Source organism: Phyllobates terribilis, unplaced genomic scaffold (assembly GCF_046119375.1).
Source record: "Phyllobates terribilis strain yellow unplaced genomic scaffold, ASM4611937v1 Scaffold_3__8_contigs__length_932513732, whole genome shotgun sequence".
NCBI lineage: Eukaryota > Metazoa > Chordata > Amphibia > Anura > Dendrobatidae > Phyllobates > Phyllobates terribilis.
The window spans coordinates 369,460,319-369,478,811 of NW_027362763.1; the positions used below are offsets into that span (position 1 = coordinate 369,460,319).

At 38.1% G+C, this 18,493-nt stretch overlaps 1 protein-coding gene across 2 annotated transcripts in view; it reads right to left on the reverse strand.

Moving 5' to 3' along the window:
• The window catches only part of CSMD1 (CUB and Sushi multiple domains 1), a 2,980,041-nt gene that overhangs the window by 2,107,742 nt on the left and 853,806 nt on the right, over positions 1 to 18,493 (reverse strand). For both annotated transcript variants that reach the window (XM_073675393.1, XM_073675394.1), the window contains exon 3: positions 3,529 to 3,641. In XM_073675393.1, the coding sequence (XP_073531494.1) occupies positions 3,529 to 3,641 (113 nt within the window). The remainder of the gene's footprint in view (positions 1 to 3,528; positions 3,642 to 18,493) is intronic.

The window sequence follows — 18,493 nt, forward strand, 5'->3', positions numbered from 1 at the left end:
CTGGAGTGAGTTAAAAAACGTGTTAGAAAGTTCATCATGATGTCACAGGTGTGTCAGATGTGACAGACAGTCTCCCTGCAGTTGGTTGAAGAAGATCTCTTCATTTGGCATTACAGACACCTCTTTAGATCTATATCACTCTAGGACCAAGCAGCTACCTCCCTCCTGCTAATTGACACCCAGGCCTTGGTGTTTAAATACTTTGTTTGCAACTGGGAGGTGCCAGTGATATTCACATGTTTCCCTTGTGAAGGCTTTGTACTACTGCAGTCTGTTTACTTTCTCTCTAATGCTAGAAGGACATGTGGTGAAATCTCTCTGAAGTCGGCTCAAGCTAAGTTACTTTCCCCTGTGTTTGTCTCCCTTGTTGTCTTTAGTTGTTAGTGGGGACTGACTATTGCTCATCCCCCTTCCCTATCCAAGGCCAAGCTCTAGGGAAATATAGGGTTTAGGTTCCTGTGCAGTGATTGGTGAGAAACCAATATAGGGATGTTAGGGTAGACAGGGTAATATCAGATCAGCCTAGGAGGTCTCCACTCCCCTTTTCCCTAGTGTATGGGCTCCCTTCCCCTGTTCCCTTCGTGTTGCACTTAGCCTTTCCCACACCTTGCATGACACATGATATTTTTTTACTTTTGCCTGTTTTCTCTCCCTATTCCTAACTCACCCTCACCTCTCCACAGAGTACAATGAGCTGATTTCAATAATAAGTTATATTGCAAATATTCTTATATTTGCCTACCACTTTGATTTATACAAACATTGTGGAATGTACAGTTCCATTTTAATATAAATAATTTTGTTAGAATTTAAAAGATTTTTGTTGCAACTTATAAGTATAAACAAAATGAAACAATATGTGATTAAATGCCCATCAATTCTAACTGCTGTATTTTTTTGTGCTAAGAACTGAAAAAATAAAATATAAGAATCTCTTTAGTGTTTGTAATATATTGATAAAAATATCCTAATATCAGTCAAATAGAAAATCATTAGCATATTATGTTACTGTATTACATTATATATTATTCATGAAAGCAAATGTTGCATTCCTACAACATAAAGAAACAAGCTGGTGCTAGCATAAGTTTTGAAGCAGTTTTGATGTTACTGGACCAGAATCGCATGTAATTGATCAAATGTTTAATTTCAACATGTAGGTCGGGTTAACAAAAAAGACTACTAAGGGAGCAAAAACATTTTGTGTTCTTTAGTCAAAGCCTAGACCTTAATCCAATACAAAAGCTGAGGTAGCATCTGGACCAAAAAGGAGCCACCAACATTCATATAGCAGATTGAATCAATCCTTTTCGAAGTCCATAATACCATGTATTTATTATACTAATAAGCATAAACTTTTCATAAAGAGCTCATAAATAGAACATGAGCGCATGAAAAGATTTATAAACTGTACAAAATGCCACATACTATATAATCCAAGATAATTGTCTGTTTTTCATAGTACCCATAGTTCAAGCTGATATCCTGCAGAACAGCATACATTTAGATTTTATATAAAATCTGTGACCATGATTGTCCATGTCAGGTGAAATTGTAAAGATGTAATTGCAGCAAACAGTAAATGGGAAAATGATGATGACAAAGTGTCTTGTCAAGAACTATTAGAGTCAATTAAATTCCCCCAAGACAATTTTAACATCAATAGCTGATGCTCCATCATGATCTCTTGTATTTATTACAAAATATTCTTTCAAATTTTGTTCTCACTTTTTTTTTTATTATACTCATCCTAAATTTAAAATTTGTCAACAAAACTGAAATTAGGGAATCATTATCATTTCTGGTCTCTACTAAATTTACTGTACAACCACAATATATAAAGACTTGGAGTCCAAGAAAAAGACAGTATGGTAACAATTGTATAATAAATTCTTACTCAGCCCACTAATTTTAATATGGAATATTTTTCCTTGCGAAGGAATTTAGCAGTCAAAATTCTGTAGTGCTGTGTGCTAATAGTAAAATTATTTATATCATTAGAAAGTACTTTTCATTAATCAAATAAATGAGTAATTCTTATAGATGACTTAGTTATTCTTTCAATTTTTAAATAAAAATAAAAAATAAGAAAAGCACTTTTAAAGGGGTTGTCAGCGACTAACATATTGATGACTTATCCCAACAGCTATTATCTCATCTGACCAGTACAGCTCCATATATAATTTTTAGTGGATGTTCCCAGGTGCTGCACCTTATTTCCCATTCACTTGAACCGGAGATAAGATACAATACCTGGGAGCAGGCAGGAATCAATGTACGGAGCAACCCACCATCAGTCACCGAGACAAATAACAGCTGATTGATTTTTTGGTTCCTAATGTCCTATGGATAGATCATTAACATATTAGGAAATATATAGACAACCCCATTTAAAGATGAGCTTAAATCAGAACATTACTTACTGGTTAAATGTATTTTTTTTCTTTTTGGCTATGTTTGTTTTCATATCATGGGTTTTATAAAAAAAAATACTTAATTTCCTTTCAGGAAGAGTTTTCTGTAAGGCACCTTATCAGCAGAAGCAGAATTACAATAACAGTTGACTTCACTATATACAACTGATAACAAAGAATCCACCATTTCCTATAGGCAATGTCAAAGCTGGTCTTTCCCCACCTCCCTTCACAATGGCTTGTGCACAGGCATATTAAATACTTCAATAAAAATAATAAGTTCAGTGTCTTTGTGGCTATGTACATGTGTTGTTTCCTGAAACAAATAAAAGTAAGTATCTTAAAAAACCCTCATTGACCAGTGTGAAAAGTGTAATATTTCATTTTTTTTACTTTAATTCAGATTGTGTGTGATACATAAAAGAAAAATAATGCCATTTTTTTTAAGAAATATATTTAAAACTGCAACCTGACTTAAACAATTGGTAATTTTCTTATAGATTCCCTTTAAGCTATTTGAACACATATATGCTATATGGAAAACATGTCAATCATTCTAAAAATTTTTGTAGATAGGTTTAAAATGTAAATCTACATGTTAACATAACATTTATACCAAATATGAATTTTGCAGTACAATGTTCAAATTGTCTCTTCAGAGAGGAAGAGCACAAGAACTCTAGTGCCACCTACAGGAAGTAGAAATCCTAAAAGTCAATAGTGACCCTTTAACGAACCTTATCACACAACATAGGATAAAAAGCCAAGTCCAGAAACTCAATTAAGGCTCGGTAAAGGGTCACTATTGACTTTTAGGATTGCTACTTTCTGTAGGTGGCACTAGAGATCTAGTCCTCTTCCTCTCTTAAGAGAAAATTTGCATATTTCCCAGAGGAGCATTGCGGCTTTAAAAGTCTCTTCACCTGACATGCTTAACACGTCACTCTTCGCAAGGAGAAATATTACCCCTAGATAGCAGTACAATGTTAAATGTTAGAAGAGATACTGGATTTATTACTGTCCTCATGACCATTATGTATTTTTTGTTTTTTATTATTTATACTTTCAAGCAAAGTAAATATTTTTTTATTGTTAATATATTGGAATGCTTTACCTTCATAAACTGCTTTAAATCCTTGTGCGCTTACTGCAAAATCGGTTGTGAACCAAAGTGTGAGAATAGAACCTGTGCTTACTATTGAAGATGGAAGTTGGAATCCAGACAACCTGTAAAACAAAAGAAAATCCAAAGTTTAAGGACATATTAAACCATTGTTTTTTTTGTTTACTCTTAGATATAAAATAGTAAAACATCTTGGGTGATCATCCGAATGATTTATAGAAGAATTCATCAAAAAATAGGTCATCAATGCCGTAATTATTGAATTGAATATCTGGCTTGATAAGGTGTGGTCTTCTCAAATAGATGGTCTTCTTGTCTGATCATCTTTCATTGCATTGTTTACAAAGAAAAGAAAGTCCTTTGTGTTAACACATTTGTTTTCTACAACAGATTTGTGGGAGGGTCAGGCTATGTTCTCACATTGTGTTTTTGTCACTTTTTTTGCAGTGTTTTTTTATGCAAAGTAAAGCAGCTTTTTACAGTACCAGCAAAAGCTACGAGAATTCAGAAATCTCATGCACATGTGTTTTTTTTCCCTAACTCAATTGGAAAACTGCAGCATTTTTTTAATCTGCAGCATGGTAATTCTTTCAGCATTTTGCAGCATTGCATCACCCATAGAAAGCAATGAGAAAATGAAAAACACTGCAAAAAGGCAACTAAACATAACCTTAAAGTGTTTAAAGTATCCATTTATACCATCCATCATATGTAAAGATGCTAAATGACATTAGCACAATTGACTGGCACATGTAAGTTATATACCCAATCCATTAAATATTCACGCCACATTTAAAATCTTTTAACATTTTTTTATTGTATCCAGTCATTTTTGATGTGTGCATCTAAAATGTGTGTGCCACCAAGTGTCCAGTAAAGCATATTTTGTTGTATTAAATAAAGAGAAAAAAATGCCAATTCATCAAGGAGTTTGTGCTAACATTCTGACATAAAGCTCCTTGAAATATCACAATTTTTGCAACTTTTGGTGTTTATACGCCAGTTATTCCCTGCTCCGCCTCAGTGAGTGGAACTGGAGTGTGATGGAGCGTGAAAAAGCCTGCAAGACAAATTAATTGTACTTTAAGCCAAAAAAATTGGTGTAAATTACTCCCAAAATATATGCCTTAATATTTCTTGCACACTACCAGTAATATGGACAAAATTCATTAAGAACTGCATGTCTCTTAATGAATTTGGCACATCTTACTCCAGGGCTCCTTTAGTTAAGACTGGCATTTAAAATTTCTGCCTTTTTGAATCAGGACCATAATACAAAAAATAAGCACTCTTGCTTTTTTGTAGCTCACTCATCAGCTTTGGTGTATAAACTGAGATAGAACAAGCAGCGTTGCTTCATTATCAATAAAGGTTGGTGAATTTAGTAACAACTTAGTTGAACTTCTGAAGATCTATATAGCTATAAAGGTTACATTTCATTTTTATCTTAATTACATTTTTTTTTACCTGAAAGGGAATCTGTCAGTAAGATCATCCCTCCTAAGCTGTCCATATGGGCATATAGGTAATAGGAAGCTTAATAAAATTATACCCTGATACATTGATGATACTTTGATATCTGCAATCCAATGTCTTATTCCAGAGATATCCATGTTTTTCTTATAGGTAAATGAGCTGTTAAGGACTATGCGCCAGAAACTGATCTGCATGAGAATCTGCCTCCAGAGCTTATTATAAATAAAAGGGGGAGTTACCAGTTTGAGACATGTAACTAACACCGTACAGAAGAACTGAACTTTGTCCCATAACAAACATGTCAGCAGCTGTAACTCTCACAACTCTCCTGTATTGGAGCAATATAACAACCATGTCTGCCTGTGAGATCGAAGTTGAAGCACTGAGAGGAACCTGCAGATGTGTCAGGTATAATCACACACCGCTTTGCAGTGAGGTCAGGAGAGCAGTCATCACATGTATTACACTGATAAATTCCCCTTTTATTTTCAATATCATCTGGAGGCAGATTCTCATGCAGATCAGTGTCTGGCCAATAGTCTTGAGCAGCTTATTTACATATAAAAAAAAACCATGAATTTCTCTGTAATAAGATATCGGATTGCAGATATTATTTTATTCCGCTTCCTATGACCTGTGCACCTATATAGACGACTTATGAGGGTTCATCCTACTGACAAGATCCCTTTAAAAAAATACTGACGATATATAATAAACAATATATACAAGACAAACAATATATACATGAATAAATAAGATTTGGTAATGGCTAGAAATATAGATCATTTTCTAGAAAGGGTAGACCAAAAAAAACCAGGGATATTTAAAAGGTGGATTTTGCATTCATCTGAATCAATAAGGGATTATTGTAATTGGTGATTCTTTGGCTTTTTTCAATCTATTAATTCTATATATAAGCTACAATCCTGTGTAACCTTTAATTCAATGCTCATATATGTTATTTGGAGTTTTAGTTAGGGCAATCTTTTTACATCGTACATACCTATTTCTTTCTGCTTTTAAAGAATTTACTGACAATATCATTACAGTTTGTCATTACTATGGCTAATTTTACCATAATAATGCTGCAAAGATCAGTCTTGGTCAGACAGCAAAGTTCAAGAATGTATTAGGTAAACTAATGCATTGTCTACGTAGGATATTAATGTCATAGCAGCACTTCAACAAATATTGGTAATTGAAAAATATATAATTTCTTTAAAAGGCTTATTATACTTTCACATTCGCAAAGCATACACAAGATCAACACTAAAGGTCCCACATGAGTTTATAAATCTTGACCCGTGAACAGTTGACAGAACTTATTAAGTTAGATAATTATTATCATTATATCAATTTCACAAAGTAATGAGTTATGTTCAAAATCAAGTATTGTAATAAAATTCAAATTATACTGTGTATGCAAGATGGAGTATGGTGATATAAAGAATTTATGCAGGTATCAATAACAGGCTGTAAAAAATGGTCATCTCGAACTTGAAGGTTTTGTCCAGTTTAGATAACCCATTTCTACATCAAAGTTACCTTGATGATAATTATTTAATTACCGGGGAAAATGGCTAGTAAGTTCTCATTTCCTATGTAGCACTGCTGATAAAGTGGACAATTAAAAAATCACTACTGAAATCAATAGACTCTCCATGTAAAATATAAACATAATGAGTCCTTCATAGGGAGCGAAGGTCCTTCTTTAGGTTATCCAGTCCCAAAATACAATAAACTCTAAATTTTAGTTAGAATATAGTTAATGATGATCAGTCTGGTACCTTAGCACACATGGAATAAACTTTGTGAATTTGTTACTCTAACTCACTTCATTTTGGATCTACATGGTCAAAACCTAAACAAAAAACATATATCTTTATCTCTCAGCTTAGACCCTGCTTTAATCTGTGATTGGTTGACACTTGATAAAAATAAGGGTCTCCCTTGCCCTGGAGTCACACCTTAGAAGCTGCCAAAGAGAACTGTGGATGAAAGTGTGATGGAAGAAAGACAATTGAAGCTGCTGTGTACTGTGAACTAATAGGTGTAAAATGTCTTTTGTGGAAAGTTTATAAAAATCGTGCTGTAAAAAATAAAAATTAATGTATTTATGTTAATATTTTTGCAAAAAAGCAGCCAATACTGGTCATCTGAGTGATGTGTCTATGATTGACAGCTGCCACTCTGCGTCTATGGGTGATGCCAATTATCAGTAGTGATCACTGCATGACAAGGGGTAGGGTATCTCTCTGTTGTGTCCCTGAGAAATGCCCATTCAAAGTGCAAAATTGCTCTTGGTATGCAACACAAAGTTTTTCAATGTGAAAAAGAAACACTATTTGTATAAATTTGGTATTTCCATAAGCATATCAATGGTCAACCCACAGTAAAAATAAGCATATTAATGAAAAATATATCCGCTTAAAGCTGGGTTCACACGGTTGGGCAGTTATGTCCACAAATTGCAGAATTGACTGGTTCTCTGGGCATAGCAGATGAGCTAACCACTATGGACATGCACTCGTCTAGTCTGTGATACCAGGCTAATACTTTCTGTGGGTCAGTGTTACAACTCTTAATATTCAACCAGTTCTTGACATAAGACATAATTGCATGTAATATGTCAGCCCGCATGTATGGAGCTGGCAAAGGTGCTGAGCTCGCATCATACCCAGCAAATGTAGCTGTCGAAACAAAATTGGCTTCTTCCTCTAACAGCAGCTACCATAGCTTGCTCTGATTGCTGCTGTTAAACTACTTAAATGTCAATCAAAGATAGCAGCATTTAAGTAATGTGATTGCTAGTGTGCAAAAGGTACAGTGAGATTGCGGTGTACCATTGGGTTGTCATTGCAGTCAGGGGCCTATGTCATAGGAAAACAATTTTTTTTCTATATATTGCAATACAGTAAAATTGCTATTTATAGAACAAGCAATCAACAATCACAGGTTCACGTCTCCTAAGGGAACTAAATATAAAGTAAAATAACAGTTTTAAAATATAAAAAAATGAAAAATATAAAAATTGGAATTACCCCTTTATATTCTCAAATTAAAAAAAAAAGAAATTTAAAATAAGTATATTTAGTATCTTGCGTCAATAAAAATGAAATCTCTAAAAATTGAAAATGAATTAATTCAAACAGTAAATACTTTTATTTCATAGCAGTTTGGGAGGCTAACCGGTATCTTTGTTATTTTAGACCTCAGCAATCCTATGATACAATATATTTTTAAAAGGAAAAAACAATTTAAAGGGATTTTTTTGGTTCATTTTGCTCCCAACACCTGGGAGACATATTCTGGCAGTCTTAGTCTGGCTATGCTTCTGGGAAGGGTTTGCTCCAGCTAATTTTTAACTTTTAACTTAAACTTGTACCAAAACAAAGGCAATTCTGATATTTAGATTTTATTTTTTGCTTTCCGGTGTTTACTGTCTGGATTAAATAAATTTAGATTTTAATAATTCAGACTTTTGTACATGTGGCAATACCAAATAGGTTTTATTTAAATTTTTAACTAGGGAAGGGGGTAATTCAAAAGCATGTATTTTTATATATTCTTCTGCTATCCTGCTAGGGAGTTTGAACTTGGGAATCCAGATAGATTGTTTTGCAAACTGTAATGCTATAGTATTGCTGTATATGGACAAAATTACAAATTACTATGAAGCCCAGATATTGGTTGGGATTTCTAGTAGAGATGAGCGAACTTGTTCGGAAAAAATGTGCTAATCTCAAATTCTGTACGCACATTGCACATTCTGAATTGTGCTTGTGCCCCAAGCGTTTTTACTCAAAATCAGCAAAATTCGGCCAAAGTGCTGTAAACGATCACGTTTCCACTAATGCTTTTTTTAGGAATTTGGCTAGGATAGTGGTGCTGTATGATGAGATAATGAGCGGGGGGACGTGTTTGATGAGGGGAGGGGGTAGGGAGAGGTCAGAGGAGCGGCAGATTGTTATTCTTAATTTTTTATATATATTTTTTTTTCTTAACTTAATGTGTGTTCAAAATGTTTTTATTGAAAGTTTTTTCAAATATTATGGGGGAAGGGGTACAAAAAAGAAAAGGGGAAGTCATTAGGAAAAGCATGGGGAAACAAGAGACAAATAGGAGAAAAGGGGGAAAGAAGGATAATTCATAAAGCAGACAATATAAGGATCAAGAAATGCATTTATTCCTTTTATATAATAACTGTTAATAAAATATGCAAATGCAATAAACTTAATGTGTAAAGAAGTAACTTGAAGAAAAAAACAGTATATTAATAATAGGTAGATATATCCCATACATGTCCATGTTACTGCCTATAAAACCTTCTCCTAGGGGAAAAGTCATCCAATAAGTAATTAGAAAGGGAGTTGGCAAAACAGCCAAGAGAGACGACCAAAACTGTCCATGTTGATCAAAAAGGTTGCAAACTTTATTTATTACATATGTACAAAAAGGTTAGGGATCAAAAAGATGCATGGGACAAATACACAGATTAAAATCAAAAAGGACAGCGCAGTACAGTGGAAGAACCCGATATTTGAGTCACATCAATAATAATTGTCTATGCACAGGGCTCCTACAGCATTACCATGCGGGACCAGCATGCAAAGTCATCCCTGGCAAACCATGTGTACAAATACTAATGATGCCTAAGCCGTATTACCTGAGGTAACTGGTAACCTCTGCCAGGACTCCCATGCTGCACACGTCACCCCAACATGCATTTCGGCACGAGCCTTTCTCTACCCCTTTAGAAAGGCTCGTGCCCAAAACTCGCATTGGTGACATGGCGGCCAAAGTCACATGTCCTTCTCCATATGAAGAGTAGACATGTTGCTTTGGCACCATTTTGTCAGTGTAACTGCGCAGAGAGGCTATTCCTGCTGCTGCTGCTGCTGGATAGTGAGATAGTTAGCTAGGCGGTTACTTGTCAGTCAGTTAGTTTAGATAGATAGGATCCTGTGTGGCTGAGAAAATCGACCTTACAGCAGATCAATCCTTTTTGCTAATAATTTGGTCCAGGGACCCCAGACCACATTTCAGCATATTTGCAACTGTGTTGTGCTGCTATTATTGTTCTCCATGCAGGAGTACACCTTTGAAACTCTAATTTCTTTTTGCTAGTACCGTTGTCCTGAAACAAGATCACATTTGTGCACAGAAAGATTTGGTGCTGGTAATTGTTTTGGCCAGCAGGAGTTCACATTAGAAAATCTAATTTTTTTCTGCTACTACTGTGCTACAGAAATTAGGCCACATTTCAGCTTTTAAGTCTTTTGTCCTGATATTTTTTTGGACAGACAGGAGTTCTCATTTGAAAATCTTAATTCTTTCTGCTACTAGCATGGCGCTGAAACAAGTCCACATTTTTGCATAGAAATATTTGGGGTTGTTAATTTTTTTGGCCAGGCAGGAGTTCACATTTGAAAATCTAAATTCTTTGTGCTAATAGCGTGGTCCTGAAACCAGGCCCCATTTCAGCTTTTAATTCTTTTGTGCTGATATTCTGCTCCATCCAGGGGTCCACATTAGAAAATCTAAATTTTATTTGCTAATAGTGTGCTCCAGCCACACTATCTGAGCAAATAAATACCGAATGGTCAGTCACGTGACTGACAGGTCTGGGCCTAGGCTTGTGAAACATCTGGTTAAAAGAGGGGAAGGGTACATTCAACATCAGTGGGAAAAAGGGAGGTCATGGTGGAAGAGTGAATAGGCTTGGTGTTAAAGGTGTATGTTGGGTAGGTCGTAATGTCAGTGAAATCTCTAGTGAACAAACACTGTCACGCCCTATCCTAAGACAACTGACAACTTCTGTTACTGGATTGGCTACTCCGCTCCCTTTCTTTTGTATTCACACAGCGGTACGCATTATAGAGGAGGGCCAGAGAGAGCTTGTGCTCCAGTGGATTTCAAGCGCTGCATCAAGTGGCCTCTCCTCCTCTTCCTCCACCTCAACATCACACACAGTACAGTCCTCAGAGGTGGCACCCCAATTACCCTTGTCACAACTCTCCAACTGCCCAACTGACGGTAGAGAACCACAGATGAGAGAGTTTGCAGAGCTGTTCACAAATTCTATGCCATGGGCATCAGACGTCTGCTCCAATGATTCAAAGACTCAAGAGGAGGAAAGCATATGCACCAATGCCCAATTTTTTTTCAGTTGGATCCGGGGCTGATGAAGTAGGATCTGAGAAAAATCCTGACTCTTGTCACCAGACATTAACCGCTGGGGCATAAGGGGATTCTAATGAGACTCAGATACCTGCGGTGCACACGAACTGTACTATGCTGTCAGGGCAGGAGGAGGAGGAGGATGACTCTCAGTGTGAGAAGTGGGAGAACAGAGAGAATGATGATGAGTTTGTAGATCCCACTTGGTGTGAACCATGAAGCACGCAGCTGAGTAGCTTAGCAGAGGAGGTGGAGTAAGATGAGGAGGTTACGTTGCGGCCTCCTGCACAGACACGGAGTGAGGCAACCATGACAAGCACTGCATCCTCAGCCACAACTCTGGCTGTGGCCAGCAGCGGTCGTGGCTCTGAAGTTCGCAGAGGCGGCAAGGGTTGCCTATCCTGGGCCTTTTTGAGACTGCAAAGATGAGCCAACTCACATTATCTGCCAACTTTACAAAAAGAGACTCAGTAGAGGCAAAAATTACAAAAAAATTGACTACCATATACATGAACTGGCACATGCGCGATCAACATACCTTAGTCTAGGAATCTCACTGCAATAAAATGCGGACTGGAGGGCCTCACCAACAACTCACCGTCCCATCAAATGCTTCTGCTGCTTATTCCTCCTCCGTCACTGTGGGAGGTGTGCTCACACAGGTCTCCGGCCTCATAACCGCCACTTGATTACCTGTTCCAGTGAGTGAGAGCTCGTCAACTGTTACAGAAGTGGATATGGCTGCTGTTTTTGTTTCACCAAGCACACCACATTTTTCTCAATCCACTGTACCATCTCTGCCTGCACCTCACTCACAGTCCAGCTGTTTGTCGTGTTCACCCTCCTCCACCCTCTCTCAGCACAGCAGCCAGCCCTCGGTCCTGCAGTTGGCGTCATGTAAAAAAATACTTCCTTTTACTCTTGGCAAAGCCAAGAGCTTGAACTCCACAATCTCCAATCTGTTGGCCATGGAAATGCTGCCTTTCTGCCTGGTGGATACTGATGGTTTCCGAAAACTGATGACCATCGCAGTCCCCCAGTACCAGCTGTCCAGTCGCCATTACTTCTCTAAGAAAGCTGTGCTTGCGCTACACCAGTATGTCGCAGACAACATCACCTATTCCTTGACTAAATCTTTGTCTGCCAGGGTGAATTTCACCACAGACACCTGGACAAGCAAGCATGGCCAGGGGCATTGCATCTCGCAGACTCCGGTGACTCTGGTGACTGTGTGGGCAGGCGGGGAAGGGGCTGCTCCACAAGTCTTTGAATCCCCAAGGTTTGCTGGACAAACCTCTGTATTTCACACTTCTTCCACTGCTTCTAACTCCTCCCCCTTCTTTACAGCTTCCACTTATACCCTCAATCTGTGCCTTAATGATGCATGTGTTTCAACAGTATAGAGAGAAGCCCCCCACCTCTGTACTGTGCATCAAGGGCTCACCGCAATCAGGCAGTGTTAAAATAAATATGTTTTGGAGATCGCAGTAATACAGGTCAACAGTTGTGGACAGCTATGCAGCCCGAGTTTGAGCAATGGCTGTCTCTACTGAACCTGGAGCCAGGGAAGGCCATGTGTCATAATGGTGTGAACCTGGTGGTGGCCCTACGCTGGGGCAACCACACATACGTGCCTTGCATGGCTCACATCCTCAACCTGGCGGTACAGTAATTTCTCCACCATTATCCCTTCCTGGATGCGCTGCAGAAAGCATGGTCACTGTGTTCTTACTTCAGCCATTCGCACCCCACGGGTAATCTACTTGCATCGCTACAGAGGTCTTTGGCCTTATCGGTTAACCGGTTTGTATGCAATGTGCCAACACAGTGGAATTCCACTCTGCACATGTTACAGCGACTGTGGCAGCAGTGACTAGCCCTAAAGCAGTATTTTATTTTGCATAGCCTGGGCCAATGCAGTACAGATGTGGTGCAAATCATCTTTGCAGAGTGAGCACAGATTAAAGACCTCTGCACCCTTCTGCACAGTTTCAAAACGGCTACTAAGATGGTTAGTGCTGATGATGCTGTCATCAGCATCACTATTCCGGTCATCTACATTCTGGAGCATACTTTGAATTGTCTGCGGGAGGAGGTGGTGGTCCAGAGGAAGAGGAGGATGCGCAAGGGAAAACAATATTTCTAAGTTATGGTTTGACGTCGCACAGGTGGGTTCCAAGGGACGGTGGATTACAGTGATTGAGGGGGATCGTGGTACCAGACAAACTGTTAGTGAAGGTGCAGGAGTCAAGGAACAAATGGAGGAGGATGACGAGGAAGAGGTGATGGGTGTGCAATAGTCAGGAGATGAAGACTATAATGATCCTCTCTCTGTTGTCAGTGGTTGGTGGGAGGAAGCAAGCTTCAGTGTTACCCCAGCACCAACACACTATGGACTTGGACCTCATGGAAGAGCCTGACACATGAGCGCCTTCTGGCTGTGACATGATCCACATATTGTTAGGATTTGAAATAGTGCTTACTACTGGGTTGCCACACTGTTAGGGCCACGGTACAGGAGTACATTTTGCCAGATGCTTCCAGCCCTCGAATGGGACGTGCGCATGCCGGAGTTTCAAAACAAGCTTGTAGACAACCTTAACAGTATTTTTTCCCAAGAGAGCAGTGAGGCACACGGTGTGCATCGCAGTTGTAGACTTACAACCCCGGGAATGTCAATTTGTCAATGCAAAAACCTTAGCAGCAGCGGTGTAATTAGCAGAAGCAATTTCTTTGAGTCTTTCACACATTTTTTAGACCAGCCTTGCATCAGCACAGCATAGTAAAAGTTTGACACTTAGTGAATGACTGGAGAGGATGGTACAGGAGTATCTTGAGCTCAATATCAATGCCATCAGGGAGGGTTCGGACCCTTTTGCATTTTGGTCTTCAAAAATGGAAGAATGGCCGGAGCTCGCTTGTCACACCTTGGAGGTTTTATCATGGCCTGCAGCCAGCGTTCTCTCAGAACGTGTCTTCAGTGCTGCTAGTGGTGTCCTGATGGGTAAGTGCATATAGCTGTCACCTGAAAATGTAGACAGCCTAGCTTTCATCAAGATGAACAGGTCATGGATCTCCAAGTACTTTTGCACCCCGATCGCAGACTGTGCAGACTAGGTGATGGTGTTTTTATTGTCCTGCATGGATCTTGCATAATTGCATTCTGGGACACTTTTGTCTTGACTTCTGTGCCTGCTGTTCCTACTGCTGCTGATGTTATCAATAATTTTTTGAAATATGGAGACTCCTGGTTGGGTCTCCATCTGGTGGGATGCCTGTAGTGGAAGAGGTGTCAGTGCCCCATTATACTATTTCTACTCTGGTGAAATTGATGCCACTTTAGTGGTGTAGCAATAATTTTTTGAACTGTGGAGACTCCTGATTGGGTCTCCATCTGGTGGATTGCCTGTAATGGAAAGGGTGTTAATGCCCCATTATACTATTTCTACTCTGGTAAAATTGATGCCACTGTAGTGGTGTGTGGCAATAATGTTTGAAAATCTGGAGACTCCTGGTTGGATCTCCATCTGTTGTGTTTACTGTAGTGGAAGGGGTGTCAGTGCCCCATTATACTATTTCTACTCTGGTGAAATTGATGCCACTTTAGTGGTCTGTGGCAATAACGTTTGAAAATGTGGAGACTTCAAGTTGGGTCTCCTTCATGTGTGTTGCCTGTAGCAGTTGGACTCCCAGACTAGCAGGCCTCCAATTACTTTCAGTCAACTACCTGTGTTACTATCCTTACATTTTTCTACCAATAGTAGTCTGTGAAACTGAAGTTTGTGCCACCTGAGTGTGATTGAGCAGAAAAGCAGTTTGAGCTGTTCCATGAGGTATCAGGGCTCCTAACACAGCAGGTCTACGCCGGTTCTTCACCCACCTTGTCTTAATTTGAACTTAAATTCAAAGTTGTAAATGCTGGCCCAGACCCGGATACCTCATGCATGGCCCATGGCTGACTGCTGTTGTGCCATTATAAAATTTCTACTGTGGGTCAATTAATGGTGTCTGCCCCTAATTTGAGCTGTTTTGGCAGCTTTTGGGCCCCTTTGAAGGTGTTGTCTATGTGTTTAGTTTTGCCTCCAATTGAATCCAATGGGATTCGGATATGTTAGAAGAACGGTTCTGCGAACATCCAGAAATTCGTCGAATCGGAATCGAATCAAACATTGAAAGGTTCGCTCATCTCTAATTCCCAAGAGCACCCTATGAACGTTTTGCAGGAATTCGATGGGGGCCCAAATCGGCACGCCAACCAAAACATGTAACTTAAGTGCAGCTTTCAATGACTGACATAAGTATATAAGGTTTTATAGGACCTTTTATGAAAAGTGGCCAGTTTTTGCTCTTATTTTATTCCCACTGCTTCATGAGCTTTCTAGTTTTTATTTGTTTAATATCTGCCATACATTTCCAGAGATATGGACCATTTTATTTTGTGTTACTTTTTATGGTCTTTACCAATGGAGCGTTGCTCATGGGGTAAAAATACAGATCAGTATAGAGACATACCCCCAGAGGATCCAGTATACCACGTGCTCTTGTAAAGAACATAAAAAAATTGTACTAAATAAAAATGCTCATATCTCTAGAACCATATAGCGGATGTAATAAAAGAAAAGAAAAAGTAGAATACTCAGGTGAGCGGCAGAAATAAAATAAGAGCTATCACTTTCTACTTTTTACTTGATGAAAGGTTCTCTTTAAATAGCAGTGATCACAACTATTTTCCGTCCCTGTTAGAAGTGGATGCTGACTAAAACAACTAGCAATCAACAAGTTTGGAGAGCTCCTGCATCCACTCAATACACACACCCAATATACACTATATATGTATGGCGAATGTCAGTAAGGGGTTAAGTAAAACACTTTAGTCAGTTTAGAACTGGGCCCCCCATTCCTGACCAGGCACATTTTCATGTTTTATTGTTTATGTGCTTTTAACAACTCTAAAAAAGATTTTTTTCATTTGGATATTCAAATAATGTTTGCCTACTGTTTTGCAACACCTGGGACTTAATATTTATATCATGTTTATGTTTCTTTTTGTTTGAGCGGATATCAGGGGAAAATGTAAAGAAGAATAGGAAATATGTTTCTTTTCAACAATGGTGGGGCTAGAAAAGGCGACTTGGACCAGCAGTGTGACTTTTTTTTTAGCTTTGTATTATTTTTTTTTTGCTTTGCTTTATTATTTATTTACCTTTTTTAAAAATATATTTAACAACCTGGAGACCTTTGTTGGCATTTTAACATATTAATGCATTCCTTTAATTGCTGATTTTTAGGGGCAAGTATGTTAGCCCCAGTTAAAGAGGAATTCAACCTCATGGCTGCATAGCAGAACTGACTGGGTCTTCTGTGACCCAGTCAGCTCCTGCTCTCTTCCTATATCCAGCAACTACATGATCACTAGGTCCAGAGAAGGAAGCAATGTTAGTGTTTCCTAATTTTTATGGTTAGGCATTCGGCAGGATAACATTCGAGAAGGCGGTCATGGTAATAAACCATGTCTACCTTCTCCTTGAGACTTCTGGCTGTTTCTGAGGGCTTGTTCCCCACCCCAAGAGCTTGTTCCTACCCCTCTCCTGCAAGCGGTTTACTTTGTTTCGATGCATTATTATGTCAATGCAGATTGCAAGTGTGGACTGCCCTGACGATTATAGTCTATGGGCGATCCGGATGTAGTTAAATGAAAGTATCACCTATATTATTCTAGGATAATAAAAACAAAATATTAAAGGGAATCTGTAATCAAGATTTCACAATACTATATGAGAGGAGCATGATGGACAGGCAGAGATCACGAATGTAACTTACTGGGCTGTGTGTTGCCATTTTTTACAAAATTACCATTTTTGATTGTGCTATTCTATCCATTTCTCTGCATGCTGAGCTATGTTTAACATCTCACACCACTGATAGACGGATTTCTGTGTACATTCTACATAGTCGAAAAGCTTCCAATCACTTGTGGGAGTGAGGTTATACAGAGCTCATGAATATGGAGGAAACATGGCAGCAGGTTTACTAGTCCTCTAGCAATAAAATCATTGATTTATCAGAAGGAGATTGTCAAATGTATGGCAAGCAGACCAATAAGAGACACATCACTAGAATCAGGGTCTCTGTCTCTACATTATGCTGCTCTCAGATTAGGTGGCACAAACTTGGTGACAGAGTCACTTTAACACATTCTCTTTTCAGAATCTGTTTTTTTAATGATTGTAAATTTTACTTGCTGTATATGAAAATCAACATTGTTTGAACTTCTGCATTGTTTGTACAGATAATAGACAGTATGTGAGGATGTGACCCATTGACCTACATAGCATAGTTTTCTAGGTATACTTCGTAATCTTTGCAGAGGTTATTGTGCATTGTGGTGTAGTAGGGGAGCTGTGATAATTACCTATTATAACAAGTGTTATCCAGTTTTATACATATTTATCATAGTTATCTTTTATTAAAATCCTGTCTGTAATAATAGGGAGACTACTGTGGAAAACCAATCTCTACATATCAGGAAGCATTATTATAGCCTATTATGAGGTACAGTGTTCAGAATGAGAGTTTAAGAATATTTTTTTAATGTAAATGTACAAAAAGTGAAAAAAAAGAGGAAAAAGGACATTTTTTTTTAAATAGAGATCTTTTTGGGTGCTTTTTTTTCTTTAATATCTTTAAAAATAAAAATACTCTAAGTGAAGAAGAGCTATAATGCATATGCTATTAATACTAATAATCAGCTCAATGCTGATAGACTGAGATTTAGGTCTAGTCCAAATGCATAACAATTTATAATTAGGAGTGCAGTAGATATGAATGGGCCATAGGTCAATTTCATAATTTCAAGAAAAGCTTATTTAATGCTAGTGTGAACCGGTAATTCTGCTATGACCCCAATAGTTTACTGTAAATGAGCAGATTTTTGTACTTGTGTTTTCTAGCTGTAGTTCAGTCATGTAAAACATGATGGCAGTATTCAGCCTTTCATGCAGAATGAAACAAACTTTCCTAAATGATATTTTGCTATGGAAGTATGAAAAAGAATCTTTTTTTCATTGATTGCAGAGTTTCATTATGTATTCTTCACAGGCCTAGAAATGTATTAAGCATTATAAGTTTCTGGAGTTTACAATTGCCGGAGGACAATTAGGTAAAAAATGTAAATAATTGTTTGGCAGTAGAATACTCAGCTGGCTAACTAGAACTGTGAAAAGTCATTAAGAATTGTGTTAGTTCTCCCTCCAGTGCAGCAAAATCAATGAATTTGAGTCATTTAATGTTACCTATTATG